The sequence below is a fragment of the Cyprinodon variegatus genome, unplaced genomic scaffold (assembly GCF_000732505.1).
Source record: "Cyprinodon variegatus isolate N-32 unplaced genomic scaffold, C_variegatus-1.0 Scaffold924, whole genome shotgun sequence".
NCBI classification, from domain to species: domain Eukaryota; kingdom Metazoa; phylum Chordata; class Actinopteri; order Cyprinodontiformes; family Cyprinodontidae; genus Cyprinodon; species Cyprinodon variegatus.
In genome coordinates this window covers 233,318-251,843 of record NW_015151377.1, presented here as the reverse complement: position 1 = coordinate 251,843, position 18,526 = coordinate 233,318, and the positions used below count along the sequence as shown (strand labels likewise).

The window sequence follows — 18,526 nt, the reverse complement described above, 5'->3', positions numbered from 1 at the left end:
AGAATTGGGTCGGACTACGTCAGGCTATGTTAAACCTACACTTGTTCATCTTTTTCTGCATCAAACACCCTTAATTAAGAAACTGCTTCATACTGTTATATGAAATCAGGTTGTCAGTTTTACAAATTGACAAATGATTAATACAAATTAGCAAAGATCCCAAATAGAGCTCCGCAAAGCTTTGATCTCAGGGTATATTTATTTATTAATTCCCCCAAGCTCATATCATGACTTGTTACAACATATCTTGCAATGTGTATGCAGACAATTTTATGGTTCTGGCTCAATACAAAATTTATGGTCACACACTAAGCATCTGTCCTAGTATGAATGAGAGGTTGCGTTAAAATTATACAAAAAAGGAATAAAGCTGTTGTCTTTTCCTCCAAAAATGCAGTTTTAGAAATCAAGAAGCAACTAGATGCAATAAGACTAAAAGCTAGGCATTTTGATACACCTTAGAGTTTGATTTTAGTATAAATAAAAGGTTTAGTATTGAATTTTCCATAAAAAACTGTAAACCATTGCTAGGATACAAAAAGAAGGAAATCTGTTCCATGCTTTTTGATCAGGCAAATTCTACTCAGCTAACCAAACCAAGAAAATGGATGATAAAGTTTTCATATCATAGCACTGGCTCCCTGTTTGAAAAATGGAAATATTTTGAATATTCTTGCTCAAAAAGGCACTCAGTGCCTTAAATCTAAATACACATGATGCTTGTAAGGTCAGGTTTTCAGTTTGTAATTAACCATGCAGACCCTTCACATCATCACCGAGGATCAGAGCTAAACAAGAAGGCAGCATTTCAATCAGCTGCCTGAAATAAGCAGAACATATTGGCTCATTTATTTATAGCTTATCAGCACATAAGGGGCAATCATTTTGAAATGTTTTTTTTTGTTGCTCAAAACAGACCTAAGCTCTGCTGAGAATAGAAAAATAACATGATCAGGAGTCACAACTCCAAACTCATAGCATGTGTAATTGAGCATGCTAACATACAGCAGATAAACAAGATGCCTGAATGCACATGTGTTAGTAAATACACTGCTGTCTCCCCCTCTGTATACACTCCCCTTTACCCGCAAGACTACGCTGTTGCCATGCGATCAAAAGAGTGCGTATGGATCCTGCAGGTGATGCTGCCACTTACATAGGTGGACTGCACTCTCCGCCAGTGTCCCAGCCCACAGCAATGCATCAAGATATCAAGTTTTAGGGAGAGGAGGGGGCAGGCCTGTTACTGTAAGCCTCCAGGGGGTGGGTCGCTTAATGACCAGTTCACTAATTGAACCCTCTTGGCCTGTTAAGAGAAGCTCATCAGGGATTCCATGGATGATGAAGTCTCCATACTAGGAAGTCCACAAGTTGTTTAAAGGGTGGTGGGAGTGTGGCGAGGGGGTGTCACCTGGGGAGTTCAGTGTCTGCTTCCTCTTTTTAGACCAGTTCCAGGTGATCCTGTAGGAAGACATTTAGATATCCACCACCAATGTAGCATGAGTCAGTCTGAAGAGCAGCTTGGTGTGAATATGCTCACCTCATCTTTAAAAGAACAGGTGGTTCATCTGTCGCTCTCCATATTTGCCCTTCCATTCCCCCTTTCCTCTTTCAGTCTCTCAGCCTCCCCTGTTGAGAATCCTTCAGCCTGCACTCCAGTTTAAACAACGAGAACAGTCTTCTGCTGAAACTGAATATAATTTTCTATGGTTTCTGTTTTCTGAGTCTCTCAGCGTCACATTAGTCTAGTCAGATCCCATCTATCACTCCATGTCTTGATCCCTCTCTCTTAAGCCCACTATAGGTGTCCAGAGTCAGACAGTTTCAGGTTCAGTGCTCCTCAGTCCTCCTTTTTTTCTCCCCTTAAAGACTCCAGTCATGTAGCTCCTCCTCTTTCTCATCCACTATCTCTCCTTCTTACTGTGCATGCTTTTTCCTTCACCATGGGGTTACTGTCTCTTCAGGGGCATTTCAGCTTACCTGAGTCACTCGTAGCGATTCCGTTGCAGCTGTCTGTGCATGTTTGTTGAGCTGCTGCAGCTAAATTACTGCCTTTCTCTGTTGCCATGCTAGAGCTGGGTAACATTCGCTAGCGCAGGAGAAACACAGCCTGAATTTAAATGCGCCTCTAGTCTGTCAGATTTACAAAGCCTCCTGTCTTGCTCAGCAGCCTCCTATCTCTCATCTCTCTCTCCCTCCTTTCTTATCACACTACAGTATCTGTTCTGTCTTTATTTTGTTCTTCTATCTCATTTTCCTCCTTACTGTTCCTTTGTCCACTCCAAAATCTGCTTTTGTTCCCATTTGATTAATCTTAATTTTTTGTTGCATATTCTATTAAAGGTGCAAAAAGTAATGCGTTACTTATTGACAAACTGAATAAAAGTTGAACATTTTCCAGATAAACAAAAATTAAAGCTGCAAGTGCAGTAAAAGAGCCTTTTCTGAATGAAAGCAATTAAAAACAAAGTTAAACTAGGAAACCACAAGCTTCCAGATAACAATATCTTGCAGTAGCAAGAGGGTAAGGTTTATTATGGTATCACAATGTAAGTTTTTTTTTTAAACAACAAATAAGTACATTTATATAGCATATTTAAGTAGCAAGACAATTCAAAGTGCTGTATATGAGAGGGAAAACATGGGGAACAGTATATTACAAGATTTGAAAAAAATGCAAATAGTATTATCAAAAGAAAGAACGTCGAACTATTTATTTAAATACTGTAGATAGCACAGTCAAAGGCCTAACAAATAGGCATTAATCTGAATTTAATGCAATGGAAGGTTTCAGCACTATGTTGGTTTTCTTATAGTTTTTTTCCCAGATTAGAGGAGCATGAGAACTAAATGCTGCTGCTCCACGTTTGGTTTTGATTCTTGGTATGCAAAGTAGATTAGAGCCATACAGGCTCGAGGTCTGGGTAGTTGATACACTGATATCAATCTGCAATGTATTCCTGCTGAGAGAAACTATTTTAAAGTCTATTCTCTGATATACAAGAGCCAGTGTAATGATTTTAGAACTGGGACGATGTGGACCTCTCTTTTAGTTTCATTCTATGGCCTTCAACGCTCTGGATCTGCAGCAGACAGGAAATGGCAAAAGCACTTAGCCTTTAACAGTGACCTGCAACTGGGCAGCTTGAACTTTTTATTATTTTGTCATAATATCATCTTAATCTTCAAAGTATTCTAATGAGATGTCAATCGAATTGTTTAATGTTGTAGGTAAGATGTCTATTATTGATTGATTGACTTGATTGATCTCACTGGGTAGTATTAAACAGGGAAGTTGGAAACCATAATAAACTTCCATCATCTATATGACAACTGGCATAGGTGTGGGCAAAAAAAGCTTAATTTACACATTACCTTGAAAAAAAGTGGTGCAGGTAGTATGGTATGGGATATTTTAGGAAAAACTTGCTTGTAAAAAAAAATATTAATGTGGTATAATAGCCCAGTCATTGTCAAAATACACTATACAGTAAATACAAAATGATGACAAGATTAAAAAAATCTTTACATCTATTCGTCCAAATTTAGGTTGAGCTAGTTTGAAAGACATGACAATAGTCCAATACTGAAATAGACTGCTGTTTTTGCTGCTATTCAAAGTCTTAGATTTTTTTTCGTCATTATATCAGGCTACTCATAGTGTAAGTTTGCAAGACAATGTTTTTTTCCACCCTTGGTTGTTACAACTCTGTTTTTTTAAACCTCTTGATATGTGTAAATTTGGATGAGTTACTATGGTCTTCTAAATCAGTATGTAGGTTAAATTTATAATCAGAAAGTGTTTCACAATAATAAAAACAAGACTACAAGCCCACTATAAATGCATATACAGTCCCGTTAAAAGCCTATTTACATGAGAGGAAGGGAAAAAAAATAAATAAATAACATGGTTTTAATAATGTGGTTCTTTTCACTTTAATTATTTGTCTTTTGATGTATCAGTTTCTTTCCACTTCTCATTATTCTCACCTGACTTGATCCCTTTTTGTATTTATTTATTTTATTATTATTATTACTATTTATTTTTTTTATTATTTACTTATTTTATTATTTATTTTTTGTTTGTTTTGTTTTTTGTATTCTGTATGTGAGTATATATGTAGGTATATTGGGGTTGGTTCTAGCCCAATTATGTTTATATGTTAAAGGTACATTGTTATCTATATAACTTTTTTTATGTCTTTATATTGTACCACATTGTAAAGCATGAATAAACTTTGGAAGAAAAAAAAAAGCCTATTTACGTAAAAATGTCTTTATTTGTTTCTTAAAAGAGTCAATGTGGTTCATGCAGCACAAGGACAGTGAGAGCGAGTTCAAGAAATTATGTTTTGAAACCTATTTTACTTTCCCTACTTGTGCTAAAATGCATAAACAAAATATTGTAAAAATATTTTGACAAAAATGCTTCACAAAAGAAAGGTTATTATTATATAAGCTTAGCATTACTTGAAAGGAGGGGGTTAATGCAAAACTCCGAAAAGAGTATATGAAAGCTTTATTTGATATTGACAAATAAGTAAAATAGAACCTTTTAATGAGTAGGGAGTGTCTCATTAAGCAAGGTTTGTTCACAGTGCTTTGTTTTCTGCTGTCCATCTTAAGCATTCAGTCTGCAATGTGAAAATGTGTTCTCCATCACACAACCAAGCTGCACTACAAAACAGCCATTCTGTTAAGCTCATGCTGCACTAATGCCTTCTTGCAGATTACAACATGAATTATGGAGAAGCAGGAAGATTATGGCTATAGGGATACTGGGGGAAGTTCCTTTTACCGGTAGTTTTTATGCTCGAAGATGTAAGCCAACCAGATTGGATTCTACACTGTTAGCTGCAACCTCATTGCTGATTATGCCTCACATCATATGTCAGGTCTTGAAACAATATTCACCCTAAATTTCATGGGAATTTGTTTATTATTTCCTCTATTTATGTTGGAAAAAGTCTGCCAGATGTGCTTGTTAACATGCATTAAGATTTCTTTTCTATTGCGTGTTGAAGCTTATCTATAACAGGAACAAACACAATCTGAATAGTGTGTGTTATTCTTTTTAATATGTCCTAAATAAAGAGGTAAAATGACTCTGTTGTCACCGAGAGGTATGCACTGAGACAAAAAAAAAACACAACATCCAAAAAGAAACAAAATCCTAAGACATAAATAAATATATAGACAAGTACCGTAGGAATCTTTAAGCGTTTAAATACTTTTTTCATTGTTTTGTGCATTGTTAAATAATTTTTTCCGCTGGTTTGTTGAATTAAAACCTTGATTCGTTTTCCTCCTACCACCCATGGTTCAGGACTTCTTATCCTTTGTTAGTCCTAAGTTTTTGTGATTTCAACTAAATGTCACTGTGTTAGACTTATCTCACCTCCTCATTATTCAGCTGCAATATTTTTTTTGGAATCTTATTTTGAAAGGGATATATTTACTCTTGTTTTGGTTTAGTTTTTATGCTTTATTAACCTTAGAAATCATGTACACTACTCATTCAAATCAGACTGATATATATCAATATGCTTTTTGAATTTTAATTGTTTTTCACCATAAATATTCCTCAGAGGGTTTTAGCCATTTTAAGCAAAGAGGGCCTTTGAGGCACCCGCACTTATTTAGTTTGTATTGCGTTAAATAACATTCACATAGTGGTTATTCTAAACCCATACAAATGCATTTTTGAAAACATTGTAATACTCTTTTTGTGTGTTAACAGATGCAAGTAGTACATTTGTGAAAAATGTGCATGATTTTCTGCAGGGGGGAGCTATAAATTCAAAATAGACCTATACCAAAAAAACAAACAAAAAAAAAAACAATCAAACATATACTAAGTTTTCAAACCAGTGTATTTTTATGAATGCCAACAACAAAAAACATTATAAAAACAATTTATAAAAACAAAACATCATTTCATGTACAGGTTTGCTTATTGTACATACATTTTAAAAAATGAAAAGAACTTTACTCGTCATTAAAGATTAAATGTTTATCTTGCACATCTAAAAAATGCATATCAATATATTTTTAAAAAATGTAATTTTATAATTTAATGTCAGTGTTTTCTTTTTTTTTATGTCAAAGTCATTGGGTGGGTGGGGCAGCGCCATAGCGCCCTCTATTGGCCAGCCACCACTGCTGCGGAACCAAATGCCTTCAGTAGGGATTTAGCTCACCAAAAGCACAGAGGCCTCTGAGATTTGTTAGAGAACTTAAGTGAACTATAATAACCACCAAGAACAGCTTTTTTAACCTGACTGAAGATTTAGTTGTGAAGAAATTCAAAGCTAATTTAAAAGCACTAAGTTATGTTCCTAGTTTACCACAGGACACAGGGAACACAACAAGCACATAAAGGAAGGTGCTTCGGTTAGATGGCGCCTAAATGGAAGTCAATAGACTACATACAAAACAGTCATTGTTTTGGAAAAGTACAGCACCCCCATATGTGACCTGAACCCAATAACCTAATATTTTAGAAGAATTGTCATATTTTCAGTCTAGACTTTTGATTTAGGCTTGATAGGATTTGATTCAATGTAACCAAATATGAAAAGGGGTATTAGTACTCTCTCAAAGAATGGAATAGTTTTATAGAAAAGCAGAACATGTTTTTGATACATCATTTAAGTATAAACACTCCATTTAAACAGTTATACACATCTTTAGAGAACTACAGTAAGTGCAGAAACAGCATTTCACTAGGACTCTCTGGTGCTGCTCTTTAACACCAAACATCCACAAATAAAAGGGTCCCTTCATTGCTCTTCTTTAGAACATGGTTGGCCTTTTAAATATCTTTAGCTTGGTCATCCATGTGAAGTAGATATAAGATAAACTGACTAAAACATTTTTGAGAGGATAAAAAACAGGGGTTACAAAACCAAACACTGCAATCAGTGCAACCCGAAGGATGAAGAAAGGAAAATCCTGCAGTATAACTCCAGCAAATGACAGCAAGGAGCTGTGTGGAGAAATGACCATCCGGAGAGATGAAAGGAAAGCCAGGATGTAGATTGGAAACACCCAAGCTGAGTGGAAAACTAAGGGCTCCCCCGCAACTCGTACCATCTCCACAGTGTCCAGCCAGAACAAGAAACTCTCCACAAACACCTCTGACCTTCCATCTTTCTTCCAAAGGAAGCTTAGAGGACCTGAGTAAGACACAGGACGTGGAGTAGAAGAGTATAGGTAGGCAGTGGTTGGCCGCGTGCTGTAAGGAGACTCTGTAACATCCAGCCTCCTGTTGATTGTGCTGCCATTTCTGGTGTGTGCCTGATCTGGGATCACACCATTCTGGCCTTCATCCGCTGGCAGCTGGCCTGAAACACTGGTCACCTGTTTTAGATGGGTCAGAACAGGCCTTGATGTGTCAAAGTCTAAATCAATGATGTTAGCTGCAAAAGATAAGACATAATTTTATGCAACAACCCAAACATACTTAATTTATGTTAAATTTACATTCAGTGGTAAGTTTGCAATTTTCAATGTTTTAACAAGTGGTACAAAGCATACTATTTTTGATCTGAAAACAGTCAATAGATTTAAATACATAAAAAGATCATCTTCCAAGTTTAGACCTTACCTTTACCTAAGAGCCTGTAAGGTCGTATCCTCTCTATGATATCCACACAAATCATGGAGAAGAGAACCAAGGAAACAGGCAGCTCTGTGAAATTATCAAGCTTTTGTCCTTTGTCCAGCTGGACCTGTAGTTTAATGACAGCAGGTAATTGACATGGTTTTCATCGGAATTGCTCAGCATTTTTCAGAGGTGATTTCACTAAAGAAAAACATTTTCATGTCTTTATTGAATTCTGCTGGAGCAGATTTAAATGTAAAGCAATTAATCTTTAATCAGACTCTGGTTTTCTGATTTGTTTAAAGTAATGTTGAAAATAACATTTACTAAGCTGTTTTTAAAGCCAAATAAAGCAGAAGTAAAATGCCCTCTTGATGAGTTTAACCCCATATCACTTGTGGAAGCAGACATTTTGGCCACTTTAAAAAACTCTGTAAGATGTTATTGAAGTTTGCAGAAATTTGCTTTCAACCAATTATTCCAAGGTTTTATCAAAGTATTTAAATCAGGTTGTGGTGTGGACGTTGATGAGCCCTTGGTAAATCTACAACCGAATAGAATAGAATTTTAATGATCTCACAGTTGAGAAACTCATTTGTGACATTGGCTCTTATAAACAAACAGAAGGTGCACAAAGCTGCACAAAGGATGAAAAGGTGCATGGAGTGTATAGTTTGCATCCAGATATATACAGTAGGTGGTAAAAAGAGAGTGGCAGTAACATTTTGTGTTACAAAGTGTTTGTCCTGTTCATAACCTAATTTAAGCCAATCCTTTGATCAGGCCAAGAGAGACACTGTAGAATCTCTTGGTGAAGAGCAAAATTAATGGATGATTTAATTAGATCAAATCACCACTATGTCTGGTAGTTAGCAGGATATTTATCTGTCCATATGCCTTATGAGAAATTTGTATTTGTCTAATGTAGTATTGATTTTTGGACATAGTGTGGAAACAAATTGGAGACACTCTCTTGGTAGTGCAAATTGTTGCAGTTAAGAAATCAGTCAATTCCTCTAAGTATTTGTAACCAGGGCAGTCAAGGGGTTAACTCAGTAGAACTAAAAAGTTGAAAATCACAAGGGTGGAAAAAGAAGTTAAACTAAAACTTCTCATTATATCTTTTTTACAGGCTTGGTAGGACGAGTGTTTCAATTCTAGGTTTTATTAGAGTCAGCTACACCATCATTACAGATAAGCTGTTGACCAAACTTTAACTAAGGTTGAGAACAACTATGATGTACAAAAAACGCTTGCATGCCAGTACACTTAAATATGATGGGGTTTTTACAGTCTGAGATCAATATAACAAAGAAAATTGTTGGTAATGACCATTTTTTGTCTTCTTTGTTTATCCATCACAGTGTGCTATTAAAGTTTGGGTTAATAAAAAACCAGTTTCTTTACTATCCGTTACTGAGTATCTAACATAGACTGCACTGTCTCGTGACATTCACAACCTTGTTTGTAGCTGTAACAGTGCCAAAGTCCTGTTTGATACCAAGACAAGAAAAACAAGTATATCTGCATTTAAGAGTGAAATCTAAATCCATTCTCAGTTCCTATTGTATAGATTTCAGGTGCAAATCAGTATCAGTCCACATTAAGCCAACAGCTATAATTACTTGTAACATTTTAAAGGTGGAATACACATCAGGGGATCCATTGTGCTTAGTGCGTTTAAACTTACTAATGGGCCATTGTGCTGGTACAGGGATTCAGTTTAATCACAGAAATAAAATAGGTTGTTAACACAATGGGGATAGAGCACCATGGCTGCCGTGGACTGTCATGCAATGAGCTTCTATCCTTCTCTGCCAGGACACTGAAAAAGACCTATATTTTTATTACTGAGATTGTATTTTTATTGTACTCAAGACTTTAACAATTTAGAAATTCATGAATAAAATCACTTTGCAAAAAAAAACTGTAAAAACAAATTGTTTAGTAGCAGTAGAGTAAATCATGCCAATGTGAGGAGAGAACAGATGTCATTGTGCCATATTGATCATAAACTGCTATGAGTCATTACAGCGCCACAAGATTATTATTATTTTTTTTTATAAAGAGAAATTGTCCTGTGGGTTTGCACCCTGAACGGCCTATTAGGAGAAAACATTATCCTATTCAGGAACCCAACTGGAGCATGACAGAACAAAACTTTAACAGGTACATCTCTGACACAGCAGAGATCAGTCTTGATGGCATTACCTTAGAGCTCGCTATTAAGATTCCAAAACATGGCAGTGTTGACAGAAGGAGATAGGCCAGTGCAGTCGGTCTCCTGGAAAGTGAATACAATTAATCTTGTTAGGGTTATTGAAATAATATGATTCTTATTTCATTTATGTACTGCATTCTGGTCATTATCAGAGTAAGAAAGTTCTCGGTTTTGATAAACATAAGTACATTCAACATACAAGAATCTGTACCTTCAGTTTTTTTGTAGGGTAACGAAGGCTGTGTTTTACCTTCTGACCACTTGGGTTTTACTTTTTTTTTTATGGGCAATATGGTAAATAAATGCTAAATGTATGCAATACTGACCACAGATGAATGGATGTAGTCCAGATAATTCACTGCATATTTTTGGAGTTTTGGAGGACGACAGTTATGATTTACTTTTGCCCATTTAGGGATAATAAATTGGAAACTTCTCATTTGGTGATAAGATATTGTTCAGTAAACTAACCCTGGGTCTGTATGACAGCTATGTCTGTCTGTGCATGCTTTGGAAAGTTAATATTTTCCCCCAAAATCAGTAAATGAAAACAAAAACCTTGTATATTAATAGATTTTTGGTAAGTTTTACACCTAAATAAAAACTTTTTTTCTAGAATCAAAAACGGTAAGTATTTATTTATGTCTTCCTTTTTAAGCATTTAGGGGGTCTGCTGTATTTCCAAGTCCTGAGATTATGGTGTATGTCCAATACATTTACTCATCATCTTCCGCCTATCTAGGGCCAGGCTGCTGATGAAGCAGAGACTCCTAGACTTTCCTCTCCCCAGGCACACCCTCCCCCTTTGCTCAAAGTCTGAGGCATTCCAATGCCAGCTGAGAGAGATAGCCTTTACAGCAGAGGTCACCGATTAGTGGACCCCGGTCCGGATCCAGACCCACCTGCTGGCTAATCTGGTTGGACAATTACCTGGATTCTACTCTCCAGGACTTTCCCAGGAGGCTAAGAAGTGTGACCCCTCTATAGTTGGAACAGACCCTCCAGTCCCACTTCTTATACAGGGAAACCACTACCCCAGTTCACCAGTCCAGGAGCACTGTCCCCTGACCATGAAGCAATGTTGTAGAGCAATGTCAGCTACGACTGCCCAGCAACATTCAGAGACCTAATGTATTCAGAGTGGATCTTATCCATCCCTGAAATTTTTCCACAATTGAGTTTTCTGACCACATTGGTGAGTTTGCCCTGGGTGATGAACAAGTCCAACCTGAGCACTCAATTTCTGCTTCAGGCATGGAAGGCATGTCAGCCGGGTTAAGGAGATTCTCAAAGTATTTCTTCCACTGTCCAACAATTTACTTGGTCAAGTTTCAGTAGTTACATGTCCCACTAAAAACATTTTTAGCAAAGCACTGTTTCCCCCTCCAGAGGCACCAAATGGTTTGCCAGGACCGCTTTGGGGCTAGCCAATAGTATTTCTCCATGGTCTTTCCAAACACTTCCCAGGCCACAGTTTTTGCCTCTGCAAACAGTATCTGTTTCCTGCCTCAGGAGTCCCACAAGACAACCAGGCTAATTAAGACTCAATCTTCAGCTTGAAAGCATCCCTCAATGCAGGTATAATCCCAGACCTTATGGACAGAACAAAGAGTGGCCACATTGAAAACAGAGGCAAGAAAATGGTCCTCTCAGACTCCATGTCCCCAGACTTCCCCAGAATCAAAGAGAAACACTACCAGAGAAGGGAGTTGAATATGTCCCTGAGGGAGGGTTGTGAGATATGTTCCCGGCATACCCTCACTACTCATATTGGCCTGCTGAGTATGTTCAGTTTCCTCTTCAGCCAGGGAATCTATCGCACCAGGTGGGGTTCCGGTGGAAAGTTCTGCCCTTCACTTCGCCCAAGTGTCCAACACATGGAAATTCAACTACGAATTCAATCATTGACCTACGGCCAAGGGTGTCCTGGCGCCTGAGGAGGGACAAGCCGACCTACCCCAGCCCTCCCCTTCTCCCCGCAGGCCACTCCAGAGTAGCAGGGTTCCTAGCCTCTCTGAAGGAGCTAGCTCCAGAGGCCAGTCTTTGCATGGAGGTGAACCCATTTCTAGCCAGAATCACTCCACCTCCTGCACAAGCTCTGGCTCCTTCCTCCTCCAGCAAGGTGACATTTCACATCCCCAGAGCCAGCTTAAGTGTCCGTAAATCAGGTCACTGTGGCCTCTGCTTCATTCCCGTGCAGGTGGTGGATCAACTGGCGGATGACCTTGTGTGGCTCCTTCAGACTTGCCTGAGCTCCAGGGTAGGGTCTCAGCTGTTCTTGGTCATCATTAGGGCTTTGTGAAGTTCTTTTTGTCTGATCCATCACCCATAGCCTGTTTGGCTTGGGTGACCCCACTAGGGGCATTTAAGCCCATGATAACATAACCTCTGGTATCTTCCAAGCACTGAGAACCCTCCACCACTTTAAGGTGGCATTTGTCTATCTAATAAAGTTGAAAAAAAGAAAAACTAGAAAAAAAACTATAATTCCTAACAGGTGTATGTGCATTATAACAGATATCTCTTATATCCTACTTAGCTCAACTGAATTTACAAATTACGAGACTTCAGAAGGCATTGGTACCACCAGATTTTATATAAGAACATCAGATAAAAGGGGTTCAAAAACAAATGTATGCTGTTGTATTTTCTTTTTTTAATATGCAAAAACTAAATCAAATTCAAATTTTACTTTCACATCATTCTTTATATAGCATCTTAATTCTGACCTTTTTCTAAATCATTTTTCAAGTGTTAAGATTTGTGTATAACTCACCATTCTGTAATCTCTGAGATGAATCTCCGCTTCTTAAGGGTCACGTATTTTAGAGGAACCCACACCAGTAGGGTCCCAGAGGTCACATAGGCCATAGAGACTGCAACCACAAGCCAGTAAGAGGTCACACTTTCACCTGCCATATCGCTTATTAGGCTAGCAAATCTCTCCATGATTACAAAGATAGGGATGATGAGAGCTGCATATTGCAGCAGCTCGTACACAATGAGCTTGACCGTCTTGCCTGAGGGCATGGTTCCTGAACACTGGCGACTGCTTTAAAACTGGAGCTAAAGACTTTGACAATCATCTGCTTCAGAATGAGTCTGTGGGGCTGTTGAACTCTGGACATTGCTTACTCTGCACTAAAGACTGCATAGTTTTACTGCCAATCGACTGAGCAATTCAAACTTATGTTTTTATACCTACTGAGACAGAAGCAATATTCATTCTATAACTTGGCAGAGAAAATAGCCAGTGCCTAAATTATACAAAGATCCTATAAAAAGGATAGTTATACTGAAAGCAAGCAAATTGCAACAGACTAACATAAATAAATGATAGTTTTGAATTTTCTTTTTTGTACAACAGAATTAAAATATTTCCTAAAATAAGCTTTGTCTTTCACATGCATTTATGTCAGCACCTAAAAACAAGTCTCCATCTAGTGGCAAAGGATAGGTAGTTCTTACTGTTGGGGGGGAAAAAAAAAAAAAAAAAAAAGAGTAGTTGAACAAAATGAAAGAAACTCAAATATTTAAAGTTAGATTCATTTCTAAAATGCAGGTGGTGTTAGTAGGCAACATATATCAAAACTTCAACCAAGGATTTCCTTCATGATGTCATTATTTCAAAGCCCCAGTCCCTCTGTGGTTTAAATATCAACGCAAATAAAGCCACACAACTTACTCTATACACTTGGCCTGGCTTTATTGTGAATACCAATTATTAGGCATGGTTAAAACATAGAAACAGCAGAGTACAACTTTGGACAGAACCTTTATGAGAACCTTGGATAAAAAAAAAACAAAACAAAACAAAAAAAAAAAAACACAGGCAGCATTTCAATCCTGTACAAGAAAAAAAAAAGTTACATCAGAGTTGCAGCCCAACGCTGCGGTGCAATAAGATGCTCCATTTAGATGATGACAATATACAGAAAACTGCAAGGTTTAACAGAGTAGATTCTCTTCCATTAAACTAAAGGCAACAAAAATAATAACTAACTTATTTTATCTCAACTACATTTAAATTAAATTATCATTAAACAAAGTCTAAGTACTAAGCCTAAAGTAAAATTTGCCTTGCATTCTTTAGTTGGCAAGTAGCAAGGCTCGACCTATAACAAAGAGAAAGCTAAATGAGAAGTTTTTCACCGTAGTACTGAAACCTTTTCCCAATTCTAGAGTTTAGTTTAGCATTTGTACTTCAAATTTCCTTCAAAAAGCATGATTTAATAAAATACACAGACATATTTATTTCATAAGTCAAATTTTTCAAACACTGAATCCTTCTCAAAGACTTGCTACATGTAGAAGCCATATAAATTATTTAGGATTAATACACTAAATGCATAATTTCATGTTGGGTGAGAGATAGCAAACTAAACATCATCTTAAACTAATGCCTCTTTATAAAATAAAACTTCCCTCAGTGTTAACACAAGTCTAAGAAATGACAGACACCTCTGGGGCTCAAGTTCAGTCAGTACTAATGTAACCATTAAACCTACAGTACAATAAAATACAAATTTCAAGGTTTTATCTGAAATATACATTGTAGTTGGGCAGAATATCACACATCCAACTCTTTTCTTGAATACATACATCCTGCAATACTTCATCAAAAATATAGCAATAATTAATCATAAATTAGAATGTACTACAATAAAAAAAAATCAATAGCAATAGAGATGCTTTAAAATAAAAGTAAAACAAAAAATCTATGGGGCTCAGAGCTTTCCCCTTGTAACCACATCAGAGGTGCATACTTGTTGGCACAGCCCTGAAAGAGGTAAGGTGGCTGGTATCCCCTTAAAAAAGGATACAGAACTATTTGTGTCAGAAGGGAAATCAGGCATGTAGGGATAGTTATAGGTCTTTCATTCACCAGGGCTATGTGGAAACCAGAAATCAGTTTTAGAGAAAACAACAAGAACTGAACCAACATATATCCAACCTCGAGGGGGTTACTTCAGTACAGTATATACATGTGTCAGGTGCATGCTTCTGCTCCTTTTGTTTCTTTTCCCTACAGAAAATCAAAGAGGCTTCAGGTTTCAGTAAAAGTTGATGACACTTGTAAAATATTGAGAGGAGAACAATATTTTCAGTTTAGTGTTTTGCTTTAAATAAAGAAATAGCAAAAAAGAAAAACATGACTGTAACTAGTTGTAGTGGAGGAGCTTATTGTGGCACAACAAAGTCTTCAATCTTAGTGTTTTAAAGACCTCAGAGGTAGGCCTTTAAATAGCAACATGAAACAGCTATGGATATCACGCATCATTTGAATTACCTTAATTTAATTGCACTGATATAGCTACAGTTACACTTGGTTACTTGGTAAAATGTTTTTGTTTCTAAGAACCGGACATTTTTAAAGAAAAATTTGAGACAAGTTCTAATAATTATTTATAGGAGCATCCCAGTAATATATTTGAAGCGTTCATTTATTCAGTAATTTTGATAATTACGGCTTTCAGCTAAACTTAAACTCAGACTTTGTTTCATCAAAAAGAATATTAAATAATGCCCCTAGAAGAAAGAAATAGTAGATTTTGGCTATCCAATGACGTACATAAACACAAAGAACATTTCTACAACTAAGGCATTTTTTAGCAGTCTCAACAAGGATGGTCTAATGGCTAAACGTGTGAATCACAGCTAAAATCAAGGCGAAATATGTTTAAAAATGCTTTACTTTACATTTCATTTTGAATTAGGTTTTAGCTATATTTTTTTAATGACCAAAGTCTTATTTTCTAATTAGCTGTAAGCCATAATCTTCAAAATACAGATATAAATGCTCAAAAGCCTCTTCTTCTGTGTATATACTGTAGATTCAATGTAATTTTCTTCTTTTCAGCTGAATTACTGAATCTGATCAAATTTTTATATGCACACATAGTAAGAAATGTTTAAATTAAAAATAAAATGTGCACAAAAATTTCTATTGTTCTCTGTTTATAAATTTCTAGAAGACCGTTTTAAAACGTCTATATAGTTTTTGAAAAAAATCTAAAGAAACTAACAATTGTTAAATATGTAAATGTAATATTTTTTTCATATTTGAAGTGTAAGTTTTTTGTGGCCAGATTTAGATTAGGAGCTTAGACACAAATCATGACAAAAACACAAATCTGTCGAACCAAAATTGTTCCAACATCTGAGTAGTTAAGAATGTGCAAATATGATATTAAATGGATTTTCACATATGGATTCACCAAATAAAACACAAGGTGCACCAAATGCCAGTGTTTGCCTGATGTTACATTTTTTTAAAACTGTTGTTGCTCTTTAATGGGAACAACAATGAACTATTTCTTACAATGGATTAACCATATGTTGTTTGTCCTATCTGTAAGAAGGCCCTATAGCAGGGCTTTCTCAGAGTAAGGAGCCTGATGGACGTCTGAGGGAGGTGCTAAGCTTGTGCCGGATGGGTTGCTGTAGTTTGCCGTCTGCGACATGCTGGCAGGTGCTGAGCATGGTGCAGGGCCTGCCGTGCTTGCTGGATTTGGGTAGGACTGAACATCTGCTGGAGCCATAGTGCCAGGGGCTGCAGAGTAAACCGGTGGCTGGCCCATGTACATGTGGACATCGCTGTGTTGAGAGTAAGGAATGAGAAAACATAAGCATGGAGTTGGATATTCAGCCTATCCTACTTTTTATTTAATTTCACCACATAAGAGGATCAAATTACAAAACTGTAACAGAATGTTAACTTTTTTATATTTTGCTTTGCACATCTTGGGCTTTAAATGACCAAGCTAATGAATACATCTATGATTTATTGGTCTATTATGTGCATTGTACTACTGGCTTCAACAAAAGGATTATAATTTGCAGAACGACCAGAATAATAAGAATTGTGTTATTCTCATGGTCCATTTAGCTTATCAAATGCATTTACATTTAATCTGATAATGTTGTGTCTCCTCCAAACTGCACCTTCCCCCTGTGTTAGTGTTTGTAGCCATTGGGAATATTACACCCCCCAGCAAGAAAAGTTGATCAATCAGGTTAGTGGTATTCTAGTCATTCTAATTTAAAATTCCTTGATTATTCTGAAGAGGTTTAAATTCAACAGGAATATAGACAAGAAACAAAAGATTTTGTCCATTTAGGATCTAGCAAAAATAAGCACAATAAGGCAAAGGGCAAGAAGCAAAGTTTAGGAATCTAAAATCATTTGAAGGAGACTGATAAAATGTATTTTAGATTAAGCTAATATGCTATGGTATGTCAAGAAATAGATTTATGTTTCAGCAACTAACCTTGGAGCTGGCTGACCAGGAATGTGAGCACCAGCTGGAAGTTGCTCCACAGGGACCGTATATCCTTGCACCCCAGTACTGCTCATGGAGTAAGAGCCTGACACAGGCTGACCGGGGTAGACCTGAAGACAAACACATAAACGCATTCTAGTCTTGCCATATGTAGTGAGGACCATGAGTAGACTTCCATTGGCTGCCATGAATTTTCATCATTTTCAACCCTTTGTGTATCCCAACCATGATAATAACTTTAAACCTAATCATGATCAGTGCATACCTTATCCTAACCTTAACTCAGTTTGCACTATAACTCAAAAAACAACCGTTAACTAAACAGGAAGTAATGCCCCCACTTTGGTACAAACTGTTCTCTATTTGATGGTGACAGGAGCACACACTCACACAAAAAAAGTAAATCGCATTGCAATATACTAACAAAAGAAGCAAAATTCACTGTGAATTGAGTTAGAGGTTGACAGTTATCATTACTTGTTTGGAATTAAAAAAAAAAAGATTCCATCGTTTTAATTTCAGCACAAGTTATGTAGACTGACATATTGCAAGCAGAGAGAAAAACTCAAACATATTTACAGCACTTAAAAACAAACAACCATATTTCCAAACACATCAAAGTCCAAACATGAACTGTACCTGCTGCGCTGCATTAGCAGGCTGTTGCATGTAGTACTGCTGGCTCTGCAGCTTGGCATACATGGCATATACTGGATCTTCATTCATCAGCTTTGCGTAGAGAGACAATGCCTCCATCACCTTCACATTTAGCTCTGACAGCTCAGAGTGCTTCCTAGTGACGCACACCAAAAGATTAAAAGTTTGGAAACCTCTGAGCAAGTATTCAAGCAGCTACTGCACTCAATGTTTAGCTTCAAACAGTCACTCTTAATTATTTAAGGAAATGTTACATTCTTTATCTATTTACAGTTTGCAGATATTTTAGAAAGGATGATCTGTGTTGGATTGGCAACCTATTCAGGGTGTACCCCACACTGCAAAAAGCATTTTCTTGAAATGAAAAGGTAAATGAGACATTTTGCCAATGGAAAAAGACAATTTACATTTGAAATAATAAGAAAGAAAAAAATCAACTGAAGTTTATTATTTCAAGTGCATAATATCTATCTTTTTAAGAGTGAAAATACTCATTATCATCTTATTTACTGACTCAAATTAAGGGTAAATATACTAATTTTGAGAAATGTTTACTCATTTCTAAAGCATTTTTGCAGTGTGTTTTTTACTCAAAGACTGTTGGAGATAGGCATCAGCCCCCATTGACCCTAATGGATAAATGGCAGATGATGGGTAGGCGGGGGTTTAAAAAGTAATACCGTATTTTCACGACTATAAGGCGCACTTAAACGTCTTTTTTTCCCCTCAAAATGTGCAGTGCGCCCTTTGGTGCGCTGC

At 36.8% G+C, this 18,526-nt stretch overlaps 2 protein-coding genes across 2 annotated transcripts in view; both read right to left on the bottom strand.

The window, feature by feature from the left end:
• Positions 1–6,090: 6,090 nt before the first annotated feature.
• Positions 6,091–12,857, bottom strand: LOC107099958 (transmembrane protein 236-like). The gene is made up of 4 exons (XM_015398291.1): positions 12,604–12,857; positions 9,818–9,890; positions 7,610–7,733; positions 6,091–7,421 (listed from the first exon to the last, which is right to left on the bottom strand). Exons 1-4 carry the CDS (start codon positions 12,855–12,857, stop codon positions 6,796–6,798), a joined length of 1,077 nt encoding a protein of 358 aa, XP_015253777.1. The 3' UTR covers positions 6,091–6,795.
• Positions 12,858–13,644: 787 nt separating this feature from the next.
• stam (signal transducing adaptor molecule) overlaps positions 13,645–18,526 on the bottom strand; it is an 18,176-nt gene continuing 13,294 nt past the window's right edge. The window contains exons 12-14 of the mRNA XM_015398294.1: positions 17,750–17,903; positions 17,099–17,220; positions 13,645–16,424 (exon numbers count right to left, since the gene is read on the bottom strand). Of these exons, the coding sequence (XP_015253780.1) occupies positions 16,193–16,424; positions 17,099–17,220; positions 17,750–17,903 (508 nt within the window). The 3' untranslated portion in view covers positions 13,645–16,192. The remainder of the gene's footprint in view (positions 16,425–17,098; positions 17,221–17,749; positions 17,904–18,526) is intronic.

Coding starts and splice junctions, on each gene's coding strand:
- LOC107099958 (XM_015398291.1), bottom strand. CDS start 12,857: ATGCCCTCAGGCAAGACGGTCAAGCTCATTGTGTACGAGCTGCTGCAA. Junction 9,891..12,603: donor ATCTCAGAGATTACAGAATG/GTGAGTTATACA, acceptor TTCACTTTCCAG/GAGACCGACTGCACTGGCCT. Junction 7,734..9,817: donor TCTTAATAGCGAGCTCTAAG/GTAATGCCATCA, acceptor ATTAAACTACAG/GTCCAGCTGGACAAAGGACA.